The sequence below is a fragment of the Trifolium pratense genome, linkage group LG7 (assembly GCF_020283565.1).
Source record: "Trifolium pratense cultivar HEN17-A07 linkage group LG7, ARS_RC_1.1, whole genome shotgun sequence".
NCBI classification, from domain to species: domain Eukaryota; kingdom Viridiplantae; phylum Streptophyta; class Magnoliopsida; order Fabales; family Fabaceae; genus Trifolium; species Trifolium pratense.
In genome coordinates, this window is record NC_060065.1 from 34,910,001 (window position 1) to 34,932,636 (window position 22,636).

Here is a 22,636-nt window from a genome sequence, read left to right on the forward strand (position 1 = left end):
GTAAAAAAAAATTACACCGACAGTGCACAACAATTAAACTCTTAAGTTATATACATCTTTTACACATGCATCCAATAATATATGGTATTTAAAAACACATGATATGTCACGTTCATTAAATGATGTGGCAACGTATCATTGGATATATGTGTAAAAAATCTTTACACTAACAGTGCACAACAATTAAACTCAAAATTTATTGGGTTTTTTTTGGATGAACAAAAATATTATTGGGTTTAATAATCAAAATTTTATTATTTTATATTTATTTTTTAGTGATACATTTTTTTATATTTAATTAATACTTCTCATTAACATAATGTGTCTTCGGACACTACGATTAGTAGATTATTTTTTATACAAGTTATTTCAGATAAGGTTAAGCCTCAATCCATTAAAAAAAAATGACCTAACTCTCAAAAGACGTCTCGTTAACATGTGCCTTAAGACGCTATGATTAGTAGATTATTTTTTATACAAACTATTTTGAATAAGGTTATTGCTCAATCCATTAAAAAAATGTAACCTAACTCTCGCAAAAGATTTACCTATGATAACATGAATCTTATCTTATCTTACTATATTAAGGAGTAAACAAAATCGAATATATATCATTATCAAATATCACAACCCTCTTAAAAAGGGGTTGTCTTAAACTTGTTGATGATGTTGTCATAAAATAAAACTCATCTTGCGCGTGTTAATCACTGGTCATCATATATTTTTATAACAAACGATCATACATACTTTATTCACAATCGAATAATTATTTTGGAAATTTTATTTATTTTGAAAAATCAAAACCATAATTGAATAAAGAAAAAATGGTGGCTACAAGATCTGATAATGAATAATGAATATTATTTATTTGCCCACTTGACTTGTTTGAGATTGTGAGAGAAAGAGAAGATAAGGTGGCATGGTATGGCAGAAGAGAATGACTTCAGAATAAATTAAAGGGATATCATGTCATGTGGCCGTTTCATCAACAAATGGTATTTCAGAAATGGGAAAAGCCAACTAACCAAGACAAAAAAAACTTTATAATGTTTCACGGTTTTTGTGGGGGAAATTTAACAGAGTTGTTCCAGTACCATGATAGGTTCTCAACTCTCATATATATTGGGAAAATTCCAAGTGTAGTATAAAAATGAGTGTTCAATTAACATTGTAAAATGGTAAAGTATGTGAGTTTTTTAGTCTTATATTATAAGATAATAAAACCAATACTAATGGTATGAATATTACATGCAGAAGTTAGAGTTTAAATTCGGAATCTCTCGCTTATTTATGTTAAGAGATAAATTTTTAATTATTAGGCTATTTGACCAAAAAATAAACTAACACTGAGTTGGTTGAATCTTAAGAGAGAAAAGGTACGTAGACAAATAAAAGTTGGAGGATCATTGTTTGTCTCTCAATACCTAGTGAAGATAACGGGGATTTGCTGTCGTAATAAAAGCAAACGGCTACATGCTGTAATCGATCTCGATTATTAATTTTATATCTAACGGATTAAATTATAAATGCATTAAAATAATCATGATCATTGATTGAAATCGAATGGCTTATGTTGTAACTGCATATCTCTTTCCTGAAATAATATGGTTTAAATTTAAGAATTAATTGATTGATTTAGAATTTAGAATGAGAGAATGAAGGTCGATTAAGCCTTAGACAGTCTCAATATCTTGTTGGGAGAGTTGAAAACATGACTCTCCCTTATAAAATGAATCTAGGTTCGATTTTTGAATTTGTCTATTTGGAAGAAGGACAACTCCGTTTAAAAAAAATGGACGTTCCATTAAAAAATTGCTCTCATAACGGATCCAAAGATCAAAGATCCTAAAGTTAGAAAAAAAAAATCACAATTAAATGTTTTTGCAGATTTTATTTTATAAAACTCACAAAATCCCCTTGCACCACATAAAAAGGAAAACCAAATATTGTGTAAAAAGAAAAGCTAAATTTATTCTGTGCTTTTTTCTTTTCTTTTTTATTTTTTTTTTGGAAAATTCTGTGCTTTTTTCTTTAGTATCCCTTACCTTATAAGACAAACAAGTTTCTGAACTATTTGATGAACAACTAATAAATGGATCTAGACCATATGATCCCACGATGTGTGGATATATTTGTCAAAGGACCATTTCATTATTTTTCTAATTTTAGTATGACGTATGATTGGGCTTGGAGATTCATGCACCTCCTTCTGTTCTTATCAAGTGGCACTGCATCAAATTATGAATCATCTTTAGTGGATTCGATGCAATCTGAACAGTAATGTTATGACTTATGACATGATATATATTCACATTATATCTTTTAAAAAAATTGCATATAAATTATATATTATGATTATGATTTTTCTTTTCTTGGTGTCGAGTCTCGAACTGAATACTTATCGTTTAAAGAACAAATCGTCAACTAACTAATTGACCTCTCAGAAAACAGGTGATTATGATTCTTTTGCCAAAATAAGAATAGTTAGCTTAAAAGTGGATTTATAAAAAAAATAAAAAATTGTTGTGTTTGAAGAAGTGAATCAAATGAAGACCTCTCTTGGTCCTTGGATTGATTAGTATCTTTGTGCAATATATCAGTGCTTTCCATACATACATGCATGTTCCAGCACATTAAATTTTTTAAAAAATTAAGACAACCAGAGATCCCCATTTAAATATAGGTCAATATTCTAGTGTATGAGTGGATAGGAGGAAAACATGTATGTATGGACTTGACTGAAGTTTCTCCACTTATGGTATTGATAACCGAGGATTTTATTGTATAAAACACAGCCCTCAAAGCGGCTTCAAGCAAAGTGGCCATGAGACAGTGTATTCTAACAATCAAATCAACATACGTTTATATAATTCACATTTGACACTTTTGGTTTCCTAGTACTAAAAGCTGTAATATTTTGAAAAATAGTTCAAAGAGTCATGCATGTGGTGTCTCTTAGGTCTCTAGATGTACTATTTAAGAGGATCGATTTTGCCATCCAAAAAGTATTAGCAACACAACTTGTTATCGATTTTTTCATTTGAACTGCATTTATGGTATTATTACACTTTTTTATGAAGACTATTACACATTTATTTTATAGATGGACAAAAAATATGATCATCGTTTCATAAGAGCTTTGGACTCCATTAGGATAATATTTAGCTTTGAAAATTCTTGAAACCATAGCATCGGGGTTGGTTAATAATTTCCAACCTTGCTTTCCCAACATTGCCAAATTGAAACCGAGGATACTTCGAAATCCCATGCCTCCAAATTCTTTTCTCATAGTTAGTTTGTCCCAACTCATCCAACGGATCCCATGCTTCCTATCTCCCTTCGATCCCCACCAAAAGGAATTTAACATCTTCTCGATATCGTCACCTATGGATGATGGTAACAGAAATACGCTCATGCAATAAGAAGGAATTGCTTGAGCCACTGATTTAATTAAAACTTCTTTACCTGCTTGAGACAACATCTTGCTACTCCATGAAGAAATACGGTGCCAAATTCTATCTTTGATGTAGTTGAAAATTGATTTTTTACTTCTCCCTATCATAGAGGGAAGGCCAAGATATTTTCCAGTACCTAAACACTCTGTAACCTGAAGAGTATTGGACAAAGCAGTTCTCAAGTCATGTGGCACATTTTTGGGAGCGTCCTTGGGGCACAATCCTAGTTATGTTTGGCGTAGCATTTGGTCATCCCGACGTTTGTTGAAGGAAGGTTACCGTTGGAGAATTGGCAATGGCTCTTCGGTTCCTATATGGCATACACCTTGGTTAAGAAATGAAGACAACCCAACTATCATTACTCCCATCCTCAACATTGAGAATTTATCAAAGGTTAGTGACTTAATTAATGTCAATCAAGGTTGTTGGAATAGAAATCGTGTGATTGAGTTATTTTGTGATAGAGATGCTAATGAAATTTTGAAGATCCCACTTGTTAACCTTGGAAGAAGAGATGAGATTATTTGGCGCTTTGATAAAAAAGGCATATATTCAGTAAAAAGTGCATATAGAGTATGTGTTGATGTGATGATTAACAGAGATGTTTGGAAAGTGGAAGGAGATTGGCAACAATTATGGGCTTTACCTATTCCTCCCAAGGTCAAGAATTTCCTTTGGAGACTTGGAAGGGATTGTCTACCTAATAGGCAAAGATTAATGAGCAAAGGAATTCATGGTGATTCTAATTGTGTTGTGTGTCATAGATACACAGAATATAATTGGCATTTATTTCTTGATTGTGCTGATAGTATAACTTGTTGGCGACAAGTTAATTTGTGGAATGCGTTGCAAAATTTAATGGAAAATGCTGAAGGTTTTAATGATGTTTTCAAACGTATTTGGCACAATTTCACCACTCAACAATTGGTTTCTTTTGCTATGATATCTTGGAGTTTATGGCGCAAAAGAAACTTGCAGTTATGGGAGCAGAAAACTGAGAGCACGACACAGGTAATTGGCCGCGCCAATGGTACCCTCCAGGCCTGGCAGCAGGCGCGTCAACCAGCTGACATAGCCCACCCACGACAACAACAGGTCCAAGTTACACCATGGCAACCTCCGCCGCTAAATTTCGTCAAGTGCAACCTTGATGCAGCCATATTTGCTCATGAGCAACGTATAGGCATGGGAGCTTGTCTTCGCGACGACAAAGGGAGTTTTATCTTGGCCATGACAGCACATGAAGATGTGGTAATGACAGCACAGGAAGCAGAAGCGTGGAGCTTATATCAAGGTATACAATGGGTTGCTAGCTTGGGTTATAATAAAGTTGTCTTTGAACTAGATTGTAAGATTGTTGTGGATGATGTGAACAAGATGAGTATCAACCAATCGGAGTATGGTTCAATCATTCAAAATTGTCGAACCTTACTTCATCACTATAATGACTTCATAGTCGTTTTTACTAGGCGTCAAGCAAACGGTAGCGCTCATGCACTCGCACGAGCAGCTTTATCCCATGCTTATCGCAGTACTTTTAATGTAATCCCTCATTGTATTGCTACTATTATTATGAATGAAATGACATAAGTTTTCTTTGCGTCAAAAAAAAAGAGCTTTGGACTCTTCATTTCTTCACACTTATAATGTATCAGTCTACTATTAGGATATAAATAAGAATTTAATTTATATGCACCGTCAATGTAAAGTTATTTTGCACATGCGTCCAATAATATACCGACACATCATGTATGGTAATTAAAAACACATGATGTGTCACATTCATTAAATGATGTGACAACGCGTCATTGGATGTATGTAGGGGTGTGCATGGTCAGATAATTTGACAAACCAAACCATATCCAAACCGAAACCATTTAATTCGATTTGGATTCATAACCATAACCATATTTTATTATAAACCGGTTATAAAACTGGTTATAAATTTGGTTATGGATATATAACCAGTTATTTTAACCAAACCAAATTTAAAAGCGGTCATTTTTTAAATCCAATTTTAAACCGGTTATTTTTAAATCTGATAAAAAAAATCAGTTATTTCCTTTTAAAAACTGGTTTTAAGACAATTTAAAAAAAATCTTTTTTTTTTTTGAAAAAAAATCTAAATTTAGTAAAACTTGCGTAAAAAACAATAGTAAAGAAATCAGAATTTTATACATAGAATAAATTCCTATATTTTATTTGGATAATGTAATTGAATTTCCTTCATTTAATTTTATTTATTTTAATAAAATCGACCATAAACCCAAAAATTGACCGAAAAACCGAAAAAATCGGCGGAAAAACCTAAAATCGGTAAAAAACCATAAATCGGCTGAAAAACCTAAAATCGGCTGAAAACCCAAAAAAAAATTCGGCCGATTTTGAGGTTTATAGCCAATTTCAGGATTTTGGGTCGATTTTAGGTTTTCGGCCGAGTTTTTTGGGTTTAGGGACGATTTTAGATTCTTCGGCCGATTTTTTGGATGTTGGCCGATTTTGGGTTTTCGGTCGATTTTTTGGGTTTTCGGCCGATTTTAGGGTTTATAGTCGATTTTTGGAATTTTGGCCGATTTTAGGTTTTTCTGCCGATTTTTCGGGTTGTCGTCCGATTTTAGGGTTTATAGTCGATTTTTTGGATTTTGGCCGATTTTTTGGGTTTTCGGTCGATTTTTTGTTTTTCGGCCGATTTTTGGGGTTTTCAGCCAATTTTAGGGTTTATAGTCGATTTTTGGAATTTTGACCGATTTTAGGTTTTTTCTGTCGATTTTTCGGGTTGCCGGCCGATTTTAGGGTTTATAGTCGATTTTTGCCGATTTTAGGTTTTCGGCCGATTTTTTGGGTTTTTCGGTCGATTTTTGGTTTTTCGGCCGATTTTTTGGGTTTTCATCCGATTTTAGGGATTATAGTCAATTTTTGGAATTTTGGCCGATTTTTTGTTTTTCTGCAATTTTTTTGGATTTTTGGCCGATTTTTGGGTTTATAGTCGATTTTTGGGCTTTTGGCCAATTTTAGGTTTTTTCTGCCGATTTTAGCGTTTATAGTCGATTTTAGGTTTTTATAGGATAATTAGCGTAAAAAAAATAGTCAAAAGTTTCTTATCAAAAAATGAAGAAATGCGCAAAAAGTCTAATCCAATGGATTTGGACATGGATATGGGCATTTAATTAAAAAACCGGATTTACAAAATGGATACCCAACCATTTTTAGAATGGTCTGGTTAATAACTGGTTATTTGGAGTTGGTTTTGGATTTGGATATAGTCATATCCATATGACCGGATATTTTGCACACCCCTAGATGTATGTATAAAAAAAAATTACACCGACGATGCACAACAATTAAACTTTATAAATAATATATATTGATCATGTACATTTAACTCATAATAATTATTAAAAGATTAATTAAATAACTTCTGTCAAAAAAAAAAATTAATTAAATAATTAAAGTCTTTACCACGATCATTGCATAGTGTGAGCATTTTTAATCTGTTCCTCACTGTAGCCTAGGTGTAAAAATTACCCTGAACTATTGTCAATCACATTGATTATTTAGTTACCAACCAGTTAATTGTATTTGGCTCATTTTCTGTATTGTTTGAGCAAGGAATAACTCATCTCTCATATTCTCATGTTACGTTAGATATAAGATTCTCTCAAATTAAAAAAAGGAAGACACAAGGAGATAGAGTCTATAAGACGCATCAGTTTTTTATTACTTAAATTTCTCAAACATAATTTGTGTTTCTCTATTAAATGGAACTATTCATTTTTTAGAAAACATAGAGAATTTGTTTAATGCGCATAAATAAATAAAATAGTCTCATAACTATGTACAAATGTATTTTTTTAATATTATGTTTTAATATATGGTCTCATGATTATGTGAACCGAATTTCTCTATTTTCATTGTTGTTCTCGGATCAAGCTAGAGTTTTCGATGTTTTTTCTTTAGGCCTCCTATGGTTTTTTTTTCCCTGGATTTTACTTTTTTGCTCTTCAATAAAAACTTTGGTTGCTACGAACCGATTTTTTTGCCTTGTACAAATGCACTTCTTAAAAATGATTGTTGGCTAAAAAAGTTAACTCCCCTTATATGTTTTATGAATGACATGTTAATCTTTTACATTGTGAGGTAGTCTTAGTTTCCTTTACCATTGTTGTTTTTAGATTGGCTTTGGGATTCTTGACTTTTTTTTTAGTATATTGGGTCGAGTACTAAATGTACTTGTCGTTATTTAGTAAATAGAGTTGCTCTTGTACTAATTTCAGATCACTCCTTATTACTATATATTTCCTTTGTTTTGTCGTCTAAAAAAAATTGTCAAAAAAATACACTATCTATAGTTTTTGGTTAGCTATTGGTCCCCCATCATTGAAATTTTAATTTTATTTTTTTTGACAGGTGAAATTTTAATATCCTAAACACAAAATAATGTATCAACTTCACATTTTTATATTATTAGGCGAGATAAAATGATTGAAGATTTTCAACTTAACTTTATGAACCAATTTTCCATTTCTTAAATTTGATGAATTAAAATTGACCAACACCTACAATATCAATGAAAAAAACAACATAAAACCTTCATAATATTACCATTCTTGGAAGATATGGTTAAATGAAACAGAAAACCAAATTATGTTGCCAAAGCAATTTCCTAGATATAACAAATACCTTAATTTATCTTTTTTTCATTAACAAAGACAACTAAGTTACCAATACATAACTCTAATTATAGCACACACAGAAGAGAAAATAAAAATAAAAAACAGCTAGTTCAACAACAATAACAAAATATTCATAATCTCTCCTATTATAAAAAAGAGTGGTTTCACATTTCAATATTCATTCTCTTCTTATAATATATATTCTCTCTTTGTTCTCTAAATCAACAATTCATACAAAAGTAGAATATTTATTTATATTAAATTAAATAAATAAACAAAATGGGTTGTGGAAAATCTAAACATGCTGATGTTGCTTCAAATAACACCATCCAACGCAAGAAATCTAGTGTCACATTCAAAGAAATTGAGACAGAAACCAAAGACATAAACAATAATGTTGACAATGTAAGTTCAGTTGTGGAAGTTGAACAGAAAGAAAGTGAAAGTGTAAAAGTGAATGATGTTGTTGAAATAAAAAAGGATGATGAAGTTAAAGCTGCCGAGGAGAAAACAAATGATGTTGTAGAGGAAAATAGTGATGAAGTTGAGAAAAAAGATGGTAATGCATTGATAGAGAATAATGATGAGAAAATCAATGATGTTGTTGAAGATAATAAGGATGATGAAGTTAAAAATGCTGGTGAGGTCGCGGAGAAAACACATGATGAGGTAAAAAAGGAAGGTGATGTTGTAGAGGAACATTGCGATGAAGTTGAGAAAAATGATGAAAATTCATTGATAGAGAATAATGATGAGAAAATCAATGATGCTGATGATGTTGTTGGTACTGAAGAAGAGAAAATTTTGGCAGGAGAAAATGAAAAAGGTATATGCATATAGCATAAGTCTCTAGAGTTTTGTTGAGATGTACAAATTGATCGCCGACAAAAAATACGAAGACCTATTTAGTTTAATGGAAATAAATAAATATTGATTTGATTCTTAAAAATCTCAAATACTGATAAATTTGACTAACATTTGAGATTCTTAATGATTAAATTGATATCATTTTTCAAGAATTAAATAGGTCTCGGTGTTTTTGTCGGATATCAATTTGGATTATTTGTATATTATGCATATTATAAAAAAAAATGAAGAATGTCATGTATTATATGAACTGTTGATTATAAATTTTAATTTTGTTTTGTATGTGTACAGAGGATGTCAATGCAGAGCAAGATACTTTAGCTAAGGAAGAAGTTGTAGAAGAAACAAATGTTTTAACCTCTGAAGCTGTTGTAGAAGAAGACAGAAATGTTTCACCTGAAGCTGTTGCAGAAGACACAAATGTTTTATCTGAAGTTATTGCATCTGAAGCTGTTGTAGAAGAAGACACAAATGTTTCAACTGAAGCTGTTGTAGAAGACACAAATGTTTCATCTGAAGCTATTGCATCTGAAACTGTTGTAGAAGAAGAAAATGTTTCATCTGAAGCTGTTGCATCTGAAGCTGCTGTAGAAGAAGACACAAATGTTTCAACTGAAGCTGTTGCAGAAGACACAAGTGTTTCATCTGAAGGTGTTGCATCTGAAGCTGTTGTAGAAGAAACAAATGTTTCAACCTCTGAAGCTGAAGCTGTAGAAGACACAAATGTTTCAACCTCTGAAGCTGAACCTACTGCTGAAGCCTGAAGGTGATAAGTAAGGAGATTTGAAAAATGGGGAGAGGAAGTATATATAGGGAAGATGTCAAGACAAAATAAGATTATGGACAATTGGAATTAATCCAGGGACTGGAACCTTTTTTTTTGTGACAAAATGTATTTGGTCAATACATGGAGTATAGTGATATTATTAAAAGATCAATACAGTCATGAAGAATAAAGTATGATATGTACACAATGAAATTTTCTATATAGTTGATGCTTTGATGTATAATCTTTCAATTGTCTATGTTATAAGCTCTTGAGTATCTAGAGAAACATAATGTAAATCTAAAATATATTAATTTGTGAAATGCTTTCAAGGAATGACAACAAAAGACAATAATTTATATTGCCAAATTTGAAAGTGGATTTGTACATTTAACATTGGTACCAAGAATTATGAATCATATGTACAAGGATGAGCATATACAAGACTATACACACAATCTTCTTCCAGTTACAGCTAATTCTGATAAAATTCTTCTGCCGTATTTGGAAGAACTGTGAAGAAATAAAAAATTACAAGTATAGTGTACCCGCAATCTTCTTCCAGTTACAGCTAATTATGATAAAATTCTTCTGCCGTATTTGGAAGGACTGTGACCAAATAAAAAATTACCAGTATAATATCCCCACAATTATGTTGCATGAGATATGTCATGCCAATTCAATCGACATTAACGGGCTCTTCCTGATTGTCAAACTATCTTCTCAATTGGAGTCGGAGAAGGGGAGTTGCAGGATCTCTAGATAAAATAAGGTTTCCTTTTGAATCTCTGATGCTAGTATTCTGAACATAAGAATTCGTAACGATTCTGCATGCTTCTGGATCATCTGATTTCATGTCAAGACCATAATAGACTAAATGGTCTGTGATGCTAGTCCCGCTCACTGACCTGCAAAATATAATAATACAAATTTCAGCAGCATTTTTTAGAATACTCTCACTTCTGGATACTGCTCATTAAGTCTGTATTTTCAGTAGCATTTTGACAACAAATTGACTAACCTGCTGCAAGATGGATCCTCGCCAGATCCATCACAAATCTTCTCAACCCTGTACGCAAGACTACCTAATCCAATGTTATAAAGCCATACCTGCAATCCACAACAACTTGGGTGAAATTTGATATATTAATATACATACGCAGGAAAAAAAGAGTCTAATCACCATCAAAGGAGATACAACAGATGGCATAATCAGTCCTAACTTTTCACAAACAAGCAGAGATTATAACTGGTTTTGATGTACGGATTTCATCACTTCACTATGGATGCAATGCCTTACCTCTCTCGGGTAGTGCTGGTATGTCTTCTGTGGTAAGTAATAATAATATGGAGGCAAATGTGGAACCATATCATGGTCATGTGTGACTCGGATAGTATTTGGAATTAGTTCACTGTAGAGAGATGCAAAAACACCATTCCCAATCCGAGGTTGTCCAAATGTCATAACCTGAACTTTATTTTCTTGTTTATTTACCTGTAAGAATGTAAAATCAATCAAACAAGTAATTATGCATCCTCATATAATATGAATATCGTGAAATGGGAAGTTAAACAAGGATCTATGCAAAATGATACCACTAATTTGGACACTATTCTAATTTCTAGAGATTAACCATGACAGAAAAATAGATATTTTTTATGAATTGAGTGTTCATGAGCAGAGCTAGTTGAATTTTAGTTTTAACTTTGGCACTTTAACTTAACTGACATCCAACACCGCTAAAATATATAGACTAAATTTAGCCAAAAGAACCAACAGAACAGACCAAACAAACCCATTATTTCTCCCATTTACTTGCCGCGCAGTTGGGTTCATTTCTTGATCAATGTTTAATTTACAGATAACAATATGCACTAAATTATCCTTGTTAAAATACAGATAATACATAAGGAACAAAAAACCTTGGTGTACAACACTATGAAAGCTAGTTACCGTTAAATCAAGTGCACAAAACGCGGCCATTGCTCCCCCCATTGAATGTCCTATCACTATAATTTGAATATCTCCATAAAACTTCTTCGCTCTTTCAACGGCCCCTAAAACTGCAGGACGTATTGTTGTATTATGGTATGCAGTATAAAAACCACGATGTACCTGGAGCCAATGACGATAAATATTTCAGAACAGGCAAAATTACAGACACAAAGTAAGGCTAAAGTTCTCACGCCGCATACCATTGCATCATCCATGTCTGGATAATTTATTTCATGTTGCTTCCAATATAAATCTTCGATCCAGTTCTGTAAACTACATAAAAGCATTTTCAAACAAATCAGCTCAGAATATTATAGTTATTTTAGAAGTGACCCAAAAATCTGAAAAACTTAAACTGTTTTCCTTTCAAACATGTATTTATGGACAAATGTCTGCTTCATAGTAAAATGGTTCTGGCATAGGTTAATGTAAGAGAATTTTTTATCTACTAACAAACAATAATTTACATGATCTCAAACATGACTGTCAACATGTTTTCTTCATATATAGATAATCTAGCTTCTGACCCTCTCAAACAGACCGATCTATGATGTACAACATCTCAAACATGATCTGAAATACAGATAGTCATCTACTGCATAAGCTAAAGAGTCCTGCTGATCAATTTAGGATCATAGAAATGCATGTCTGACGCAAGTAAAACTGAACATAATTCACATTACTTGGTCACCTGTGCTCACCGCCTTTAAGCCAGTAATACATTGCATTCATAATAAACCAAATAAATTGCATTTCTTAACCTATAATTTGCATGTGCGTGAATGTCACTTCATGCAAACATAACATGCATAAGTAAAACATTTTTCTTCTTTCTAAAATATGCAGACATCTGTGTGTGCGGCATACATGTAAAACTACCCTCCAGTAAGTCCATTTTCCTCTGAATTTAAGACAAATAACACACTAAATTTAAGCCATAAAAAAATTCACCTGTGTCCATTAGTTCCTCTGAATGCAATGATAATAGCATGCGGATCCTCGGCCACTCCAACAAATGCCTAGAATAGGATGTGATAATCACATAAGAACAAAGACTACACTAATAGATGTAATTAACAAGTAGAAAAATAAAATAACAAAAATTCATTATTTCTGTAGTTTAAAGGAATATTGATCTGTGATGAGAGTTCACTGACCTGTAAGCAATGCTCGACATCAACAACCAACTCTATAATTTCAAATCCCTGTTTACATTTAAAATATCTTTAGACCAACCATTTTAACAGCAGAGTTAAATCAGTAAAACAATAGAATGTAAATAATTCAAAGCTCGCTCACAACTTGAGTGAACAGGAAAAGTTAAAAACTAATGTCACATTCTAAGCACCTCGGTCAAGTGACCACATCTAGAGCACGTCCATGTAAAAAGTTGAGTCAAATCTGACAAGTATACCTGCAATAAACAAACCCACTTCAATCCTTTTATATATGTATGCAATAACCTTGACCAAATAGGAGTTTTACCAAATATATGTAATGAAACTTTAGATTCACGGCATCAGGCAAACAAAATGAGTTAAACTCTAATGTCTTAGCCAATCTGATAAAATGAAATAAATTATAGTTTGGCTTGTTATGGCCATGGGCTGGCCATGATGGGGAATCACTCCATCAGGATTGGCATGTAAGAATGCCCCGCAATGGCTTAAGTTGTGTTTTTCTTGTGCAAAACCATAATTAAAGACATTAAATTACTTTATCAGCAAATAAGGAAGATATGGTTTTAACTGAAATAGCATACTTAAAACCTACTTAAACAAAACCAGGTTGAAATTTTTTGTTGCAATCCCTGAATTCCTGATCAACCTTCTACGGTCAGATTAGAATAAAATATAATATGCACAAATAATAATTATGATTCCTCTATGTACAGTGCTTAGCTTTAACATATATAATTCTGAATGAACTCACCGCAGAAGCATATTCCACCAATATTAAAGCAAGTGTATGATTGTACTGGGAAAGATGTTCCGTATGCCTAGCCTTGAGTTCTGCAGATGGAAAATGTATCATCGGTATGCAAATGTGAATGATCCACAAGACAAGAGTACAGGACAATAGTTCAGAAAGTAATTTCTTTATATCGCGTGAGAACATATTTGTTCATTTATACAGTAGACATATCTGTATACGTAAATCGATCATTGACTTATTCAAAAATAGAAAAAAGAAGAATTTCATCACCCAAACAAATACAAATAAAAGGACATACTTTGAAGTTGAAAGGCCCACAATATGATCTTTTCCTTTTTCTTTTTTTTTTGAAGAGGCAAAGAAAATTATATTAATGCAAGATCCCAAGTACAAGTAGTACTTAAAGGATAGAAAAAGTACAGAGATTAGGAACAATCACAAGTCCTACCAAATTACACAACTATTCTCTGGGGTAACAAGAAAACCAGACCTCATACAGAGCCACTATAATTCTTAATATATGTTATATACTAGCAATAACAGATGACTATAAATAGCACCAGTAACAGACCCAATCTATACCAGTTCTAATCAGTTCTAATGCATAATAACCAGTTCCGCAGCAGGACAGCATATTGACTGCAAATCGAAGACATAGCTGCGACAAAACCGCAGAAGCCTAGCCAACCACAACAAGACGGGATCTCTCGACTATGCCACAAGCAGCTCAAGAGCACGAGAAGCTAAGATTACTTCAGACCCGAGCATAGCGAGCAAGGCCTTATGAGATACTACCATCACGATAAGGTAAACTAGGCCAAAGCGCAATAAACAGCCTGCCCGAACGAACAAGGGCTAATATATCATGAACAGCAATCAATATTACGACCAAGCGCAGCTTCCGCTGAGACGTATATAGCCAGAAACTCCAATACTGATGCATCAAAAGAGGATCACAGATTATACGATGTCTAACCTAACTTTACCAAGTATTGTCAAATATCGCGGCCATAGCAGCACTATAGCCTAGCAGAGTTTGAACAAATTGCTATTGTTCTGCTGCCCATGGTTTTTGGGTCCCCGGGCAAGGGAACAATTGTACTAAAAACTTAAAAGACAGATTATACGATCTCTCCACCACAATGAACTTCTCTTATCTACAACATTCAGCCTATCACCATATCTAGCCGATAGCACAGAATGCCACAAAGCGTTTGGTTCCGTTTTCAAGCGCCAACCCCACTTGCCTAATGAAGCTAAATTAAATAGTTTTAAGTCCCGAATCCCCAACCCACCCGATTCTTTTGGTTTGCAAACCCTCTCCCATTTTATCCAATGTATTTTTCTCGATTCCTCACTCCCTCATCTTTTCCTTTTAAATTCGATACTCTGCTATTGAAACATGCACTGCTGAACTCATTTTCTGCTGCCCATGGTTTTTGGGTCCCCGGGCAAGGGAACAATTGTACTAAAAACTTAAAAGACAGATTATACGATGTCTAACCTAACTTTACCAAGTATTGTCAAATACCGCGGCCATAGCAGCACTATAGCCTAGCAGAGTTTGAACAAATTGCTATTGTTCTGTGATACGCTATTTAGTACTACAAAGTGTTATCAAATAACAGCTATAACAGTGCTAGCATTGTAGGGTAGCAGAATTTGAACAAACCACAATTTTTCGCAATTCTCAATTGACAATACTGAATTTACCCAACAATAATTGTCCAACTACTTTAAAAAGTAAATCAATTCTAGGCCACCTATAAGCAAAAAAATATTCTTCTACTCATGTTGATTTTATTTCCTTTTTCAAACCCTTTCAAAAGGTAACCTCTAAGGCTTTGTTTACTAATGCCTGAGCTTATAGCTTGGAAACTCATGACAAAAAAACAACTCAGTTTGATAACATTTTTTCTCACGAGCTTATAGTTTATTTTTACTAGCTTATAGGCTTATAGCTTTTAGCTTGTCATTTTTTGTGTCAATTTTACACCTGTCAATAAAAGTTTCATTCCATAAACCAAACAAATTCAATTGATTGAAATATCATAATCAGAGAACATTAGAATATTACCTGTTCTAGCATCTGAAAAGGAAAAAAGGCATAACCAGGTAACAAATATGAAGCACCACCAAGTTTTCTTCATACTGAAATTGAAGTGCAGAAAAACCATAAAGAAGATAAAATATAATCAATTTGACGTGAAGATAACGTCAATTACTTGTAATTGTTTTTCCGGTTAGAAGGGATAAAGGAGAAGAAGTCAAAGAGTCATAAAATAAGTGTGTGTGCACGCGACCCGGCCCGGACTGAATATACCGGTCGGGGGTCCGACCCTGTCAGAAAATAGACATGGACAAGGAAAAAGACAAAAGACACTACACGTCACGTCTACACCGGTCAAATTAGTAGTACTAGTAAAAGATTATTACTATACGTACATTTGCAAGAAGTTTTAAGGTTAGGGAAGTGTAATAGTGAAAAATACTTAATGGTACGGTTATGATAGTTGAAAGTTATAAATAATATAAAAACATGTTTTGTGCAATTCATTCTTATGAAAAATTTAATTAAATTAAATATTTATAAGTAGAGTTTTTTTTTTTATCAAATAAGTGGAGTTTTCTTAAAGGTGTCACATCATCACAATGCTTGCTTATGAGCAACTCAACATTCCTTTTACTAGTAAAAGATACTTTTTTTTGTTACAAAGCAAAAGAGAAAAAGATAAGAAAAGAAAATTACAGTAATCTATAAGAAAAAAGGTGCATCTTTAAGAGATCATGAACATTTTTTAAATATAAATTCAACATTCTTAAAAAAGTTTAAAGGACATGTTGTCGTCCCCATGAGCTTAGCTTAGGGACATCGCACTATATGTATAAAAGTTAGGGTTCGAACTCGAGACACTCCACTCATATTTACGTTTAAGAATGGTTAAGAATAATTGAAACAAGAAATTTGAGTTAAGTGATGTGAAGTTTAAAGGATATTTCTAATTTGAAATTATTTTTTATATAGGACCAGTGGAAATATATTTTAAATCAATTTGTGTTTAGTGTGAAGTGATAAAATTAGAAGAATAAATAATTAATATTAGTACTAAGTTATTTTATTTTCTCTTTTAATTTTCTACACTTTTCTAATAAATTTTAGTACTAATTTGTTTTTAAGAGAATTGATTGATAAGAAATATGAAAGAAGTTAAGGAAGCAAAAATAGTTAAGAAAAGTATAAAAAATGTTAAACAAGCAAAAGTTAATTACTTTTAAACTAATTAATACTACTATTCATAATATACCCTTATTTAATTCTATTTTATTTTAGGTATTTATTTCACTTTTACACTTTTCAAAATGGACAATATAATAAACTTAACTCATGAAAATTAAGTACATTTTTTGCTTATATTTATGTCCGGAGGGAGTATTGAATAACAATAGTATTGAATATTGATGCCAATTTGTAACTGGAACAACAGACTATAATCATGACCGCAATTTAAAAACTTAAAAGAGAGTAGTAGGTTTTTGAATGAAGAGAGGATAGTAGAGTTAACTAGATTTGATGAAAATAAAGTTGAAGAGTTACTGTCAGCCACGGGACAAGACAAGGTAAAATTGTAGAAATGTTATGCTGATGATCTTGATAACTAAATCAAGTATCACCCTGATGAAATTCAGTAGAATTTGAAAGTGAAATTGCACTTAACTTCTGTATCAAGAAATATTAATCATATATACAAGAATTATATACAAGACTATACACACAATCTTCTTCCAGTCACAGCTAATTCTGATAAAACTCTTGCGTCGCCGGAAGGACCATGAAGAAAGAAAAACTTTGAAGTATAATGTCCCTACCAATATGTTGCATGAGATATCTCATGCCAATTCAATAGACTCTAATAGGCTTTTCTTGACTGTCAAACTCTCTACTCAATTTGAGAAGGGAATTTGCAGGATCTCTAGATAAAACAAGGTTTCCTTTTGAATCTCTAATACCAGTATTCAGAACAAAAGAATTCAAAACGATTCTGCATGCTTCTGGATCATCTGATCCCATGTCAACACCATAATAGACTAAGTGGTCTGTGATGCTATTCCCACTCACTGACCTGTAAAAGATAATAATTCAAATTTCAGCAACGTTTTTTAGGATACTCACTTCGCAGAATCGACTGCAGTGGCAAAATTTTCGATAAGTCGAGATTTTAGGTTGCATTTTGACAACAAATTGACTAACCTGCTGCAAGATGGATCCTCGCCAGATCCATCACAAATCTTCTCAACCCTGTACACAAGACTACCTAATCCGATGTTATAAAGCCACACCTGCAATCCACAACAACTTAGATTCTTGAAAAACTTTAAAACAAATTGAAAACAAGTTATGCAGGTGTGCATATTTCCTGCTATAACACCATTCCCAAACTACAAAATTATTGATGTACAGATTTCATCACTTCACTGTGCAATGCCTTACCTCTCTAGGGAAGTGCTGGTATGTCTTCTGTGGTAAATAATAATAGTACGGAGGCAAATGCGGAACAATGTCATGGTCATGTGTGACTCGGATTGTATTTGGAACTAGTTTGCTGTAGAGAGATGCAAAAACACCATTCCCAATACGAGGTTGTCCAAATGTCATAACCTGAACTTTATTTTCTTGTTTATTTACCTGTAAGAATGTAAAATCAAACAAGTAATTATGCATCCTCATATAATAGGAATATCTCGAAATGAGAATTTAAACAATGATCTAAAGTTCTAAACAAAATAATACTAAAATTAATTTGTAGTTTGAGTTTTGGACACTTTTCTATTAGTTTCTGGAGATTAATCATGACAAAATAAAATAGATCTTTTTTATGAATTGAGTGCTCATGAACTCAGTTGAATTGTAGTTTTAAGTTTGGCATTTTAACTTATCTAACATCCAACATTGCTAAAAATATATGTATCGACTAAATTTAACTAAAAGAACTAACAGAACAAACCAAACAAACCCATTTGTCCCCACAGTTAGGTTCATTTCTTGATCAATGTGTAATTTATAGGTAATGTCTATCAGCAAATAAGTTATTCAAAAGAAAAACAAAACTGTGCACTAAATTACGCTTGTTCGTATAATATCCCAAAAAAATAACAAATATAAAAACTATGGAACAAATCAAAAGGTGCTTCTCCAACACATCGTTGATCCCTGTCTGAAAAGATTCACCCAATAGTAGAAACTAGAAAGTGTGTTGAAAATAGTGTGTTCCCAACCTTTCTCAAATTTCTATTGATAAAAAATCACTTTTCCAAATACAATATTTCTTAAAGAAATTCAAAACCCCTGTTTCGGGCATAATAAAGACAGTAATAAGGAAACAAGTAAATCAGCACGAGAGAACAAAACCTTGATGTACAGCGCCAAGAGAGTTAAATTATAGTTACCGTTAAATCAAGTGCACAAAACGCGGCCATTGCTCCCCCCATTGAATGTCCTACCACTATAATTTGAATATTTCCATAAAACTTCTTCGCTCTTTCAACGGCCCCTAAAACTGCAGGACGTATTGTTGTATTATGGTATGCAGTATAAAAACCACGATGTACCTGGAGCCAATGACAATAATATTTCAGAATGGACAATATTACAGGCACAAAGTAAGGCTAAAGCTTTCACATCACATACCATTGCATCATCCATGTCTGGATAATTTATTTCATGCTGTTTCCAATATAAATCTTCGATCCAGTTTTGTAAACTACATAAAAGCAGTTTCAAACAAATCAGCCCAGAATATTATAAAATTATCACAGAAGTAAGCCAAAAATCTGAAAGACTAGATCTGTTTTCCTTTTAGACGTGTATTTATGCCTTTATGGACAAATATTTTCTTCATAGTAAAATGGTTCTCGCATAGGTCAATATAAAAGAATTTATGCTCTCTTGATAAACATAACAAACAATAATTTACATGACCCCGAACATAATTGTCAAACATGCTTTCTTCATATATAGATAATGTAGTTTCTGACCCTTTCTAAAAGAACAATCTATGATGTACAACGTCTGAAACATGATCTCAAATATAGACAGTCATCTACTGCATAAGCTAAAGAAACCTGCTGATCAATTTAGGATCACAGAAATGCATGCCTGATCACTGCCTTTATGCCAAGTAATGCATTGTGTTCATAGTAAATCAAATAAATTGCATATTTTTAACTGCATGCGATGAATGTGAATATCTGTTCATACAAACTTCACGTGCACAAGGAAAACATGTTTTCTTCTTTCTAAAATATGCGGGCATCTGTGTGCAGGCATACACGTAACATTAACAATAAACTCCAATAAAATTCATTTTCTTTGTGACTATAGAAATTTGGGCCCAAATAACATACTAAATTTAAGCTAGCAAAAACCCACCTGTGTTCATTAGTTCCTCTGAATGCAATGATAATAGCATGTGGATCCTCGGCTACTCCAACAAATGCCTAGAATAGGATGTGGTAATTACATAAAAGAAAGTGTTATTAATAGCATAGATGTAATTAATGAGTAGAAAAAGAATATAAATAGAATTAATTATTTAGTTTAAAGGATCGTTGATCTGTGATGAGAGTTCACCAACCTGTAAGCAATGCTCGACATCCACAACCAACTCTATAATTTCAAATCCCTGTTTACATTTAAAACATCTTTAGACCAATTATTTTAAAAGAAAAGTCAAATTGGTAGAATACTAGAATGTAAATGATTTGAAGCTCACTCACAACTTGAGTGAACAAGTAAAGTTAAATTAATGTTTGCATTCTCAGCACCTTGGTTAAGTCACCACATCTAGAGCACGTCCACGTAAAAAGCTGAGTCAAATCTGACATGTATACCTGCAAGAATCAAACCTACTTCAGTCCGTGTATATCTCATTCAGAATTCCCACATGGTTTGTCTTGACCAAAATGGAGCTTGGCCAAATGCATGAAAATGGAATGAATCTTTAGATTCACTACATCATACAAGCAAAATTACTTATACTCTAAAGTCCATGCCACTCTGATATAATGCAATAATTGATAGTTTGGCTATGGGCTGGCCAGGATGGTGAATCTCTCCATCAGGATTGGCGTGTGAGAAGGACTCCCTTAATTGTTAAATTATGTAAGATGTGCAAAAGCATAATTGAAGACATTGATTTCCTTTATCAGTAAAATAACAAAGTTGTGGTTTGAAGAGGCGTATTTAAAACCTACTTAAAGAAAGCCAAGTTGAAACATGAAAGTTTCATTATAACCCTTAATTTCTGATCAATGATCCATGATTAGAAAAAATGCATAATAAATTAAAGGTTGAACATATATAACTCCTAAAGAACTCACCGCAGAAGCATATTCCACTAATATTGTAGCAAGTGTATGATTGTACTGGGCAAGAGGACTCGTGTGCCTAGCCTTGAGTTCTGCATATTGAAAATGTATCATTAGTATGCGAATGTAAATGATCCATAACAGTAAAATAACATGGTTCATAATGTAATTTCTTCATATCACATGAGTTCATATTTGTTCATCTATACAATATACATATCTGCATATGTGAATAGTTTATGACTTCTTCGGAAGCATAAAAAAAATCCCATATGTGGTGTTCTTGTGGCATGCATCAATCATGCATTACCCAAACAAATACAAATAAAAAGGACATATTATTTAGTTAAATTGCCCACACTATGATCATTGCCTTTTAAATTATATATTCTGCTATTGAATCATGCAAAGATAAATTCATTGTCCACTGCCCATGGTTTTGGGGTCCAAAAGAAAAGGAACTATACTAAAAACTTAAAAGACAAATTATATGATGTTGAACCTAAGTTTACCCAGTGTTATCAAATAACGGCTATAGCAGCAATGCAGCACTATAGAGCTATAGTGTAGCATAGTTTGAACAAATCGCTACTATACTATGATTCGCTGTTTAATACAAAGTGCACCAAATAGCATTGTAGCCTATCAGAATTTGAACAAACCACTACGTTCCACAATCTGCGATTGACAACACTGAGTCTACTCTACCCAACAATAATTGTCCAACTAATTTAAACAGCAAATCAATGCTGGATCACCAATAAGCAAAATAATACTCTTCTACCCATGTTGATTTTATTTCCTATCCAAACTCTTCCAAAAGGGATTATTGATCCTCTAATTCTATGCCCTATTTTCCCAAACTCAATAAAAATTCAATTCCACCAACCAAACAAAACTAAACAAATCCAATTAACCGAAATACTGTATCGCATCGAAACATAATCAGAGAAAAATAATGCAAAAGTTAGAATCTTTTTACCTCTAGCATCTATAAAGGAAAAAAGGCATAACCAAGTAACCAATATCAAGCACCACCAATTTTTCCCCATACTATAATACTCTGCAATTCAAGTGCAAAGAAGAAAAAATATAATCAATTACAATCAACTTTCCGTGAAGAAAACGTCAATTACTTCAACACTCAACGTGGATGTTAGTACAATTCAAAGAAATAAATACCTAATTAAATGTTACCAAAGAAAAATACCTAATTAAATTAGGATCAACGTTCCAAAAATAATTGAGTAACAATTAGGGGAAAATTGAAGCACCGCCGAAAGGGAATGTTTGTTCACCGCCGCAAATTTTCCGGTGAAGGGTTTTTCCGGTGAGAGGGGTTAAAGGAGAAGTCAAAGAGTCATTTAAAAATAATCTGGGTTTGGATATAAGAAGAAATTAATTAATGATACTAATAAATAACAACAAAAAAGGAAAGAAGTTACGTTATTACGACGTCGTTGGGGTTGGTTTCGTCATTTCCGTGACGTATACGAGTCTTAATTGCTGTTTTGTTTGTTTATTGTTGTTAATTTGTTGTACGCTGCTGTTGTGACTTGTGAATATGCGTGTATTTATT

At 32.8% G+C, this 22,636-nt stretch overlaps 2 protein-coding genes across 4 annotated transcripts; both read right to left on the reverse strand.

The window, feature by feature from the left end:
• Positions 1 to 10,097: 10,097 nt before the first annotated feature.
• Positions 10,098 to 16,034, reverse strand: LOC123896810 (lipase-like). Of its 2 annotated transcripts, XM_045947193.1 has the most exons (11): positions 15,918 to 16,034; positions 15,770 to 15,843; positions 13,690 to 13,769; positions 13,106 to 13,171; positions 12,915 to 12,962; positions 12,709 to 12,776; positions 11,958 to 12,030; positions 11,716 to 11,877; positions 11,062 to 11,256; positions 10,783 to 10,871; positions 10,098 to 10,669 (listed from the first exon to the last, which is right to left on the reverse strand). In XM_045947193.1, exons 2-11 carry the CDS (start codon positions 15,840 to 15,842, stop codon positions 10,477 to 10,479), a joined length of 1,047 nt encoding a protein of 348 aa, XP_045803149.1. In that variant the 5' UTR covers position 15,843; positions 15,918 to 16,034; the 3' UTR covers positions 10,098 to 10,476. The 2 variants fall into 2 exon arrangements, with proteins under 2 accessions (XP_045803149.1, XP_045803148.1); XM_045947192.1 differs by having other exon boundaries at positions 15,770 to 16,008.
• Positions 16,035 to 17,374: 1,340 nt separating this feature from the next.
• On the reverse strand, positions 17,375 to 22,471 carry LOC123896813 (lipase-like). 2 transcript variants are annotated; one of them, XM_045947195.1, is made up of 11 exons: positions 22,268 to 22,471; positions 22,040 to 22,120; positions 21,070 to 21,149; positions 20,515 to 20,580; positions 20,325 to 20,372; positions 20,120 to 20,187; positions 19,379 to 19,451; positions 19,138 to 19,299; positions 18,182 to 18,376; positions 17,942 to 18,030; positions 17,375 to 17,813 (listed from the first exon to the last, which is right to left on the reverse strand). In XM_045947195.1, the coding sequence occupies exons 2-11, from the start codon at positions 22,107 to 22,109 to the stop codon at positions 17,591 to 17,593; spliced, it is 1,074 nt and encodes a 357-aa protein (XP_045803151.1). In that variant the 5' UTR covers positions 22,110 to 22,120; positions 22,268 to 22,471; the 3' UTR covers positions 17,375 to 17,590. The 2 variants fall into 2 exon arrangements, with proteins under 2 accessions (XP_045803151.1, XP_045803152.1); XM_045947196.1 differs by having other exon boundaries at positions 22,240 to 22,458.
• Between the last annotated feature and the right edge of the window lie 165 nt (positions 22,472 to 22,636).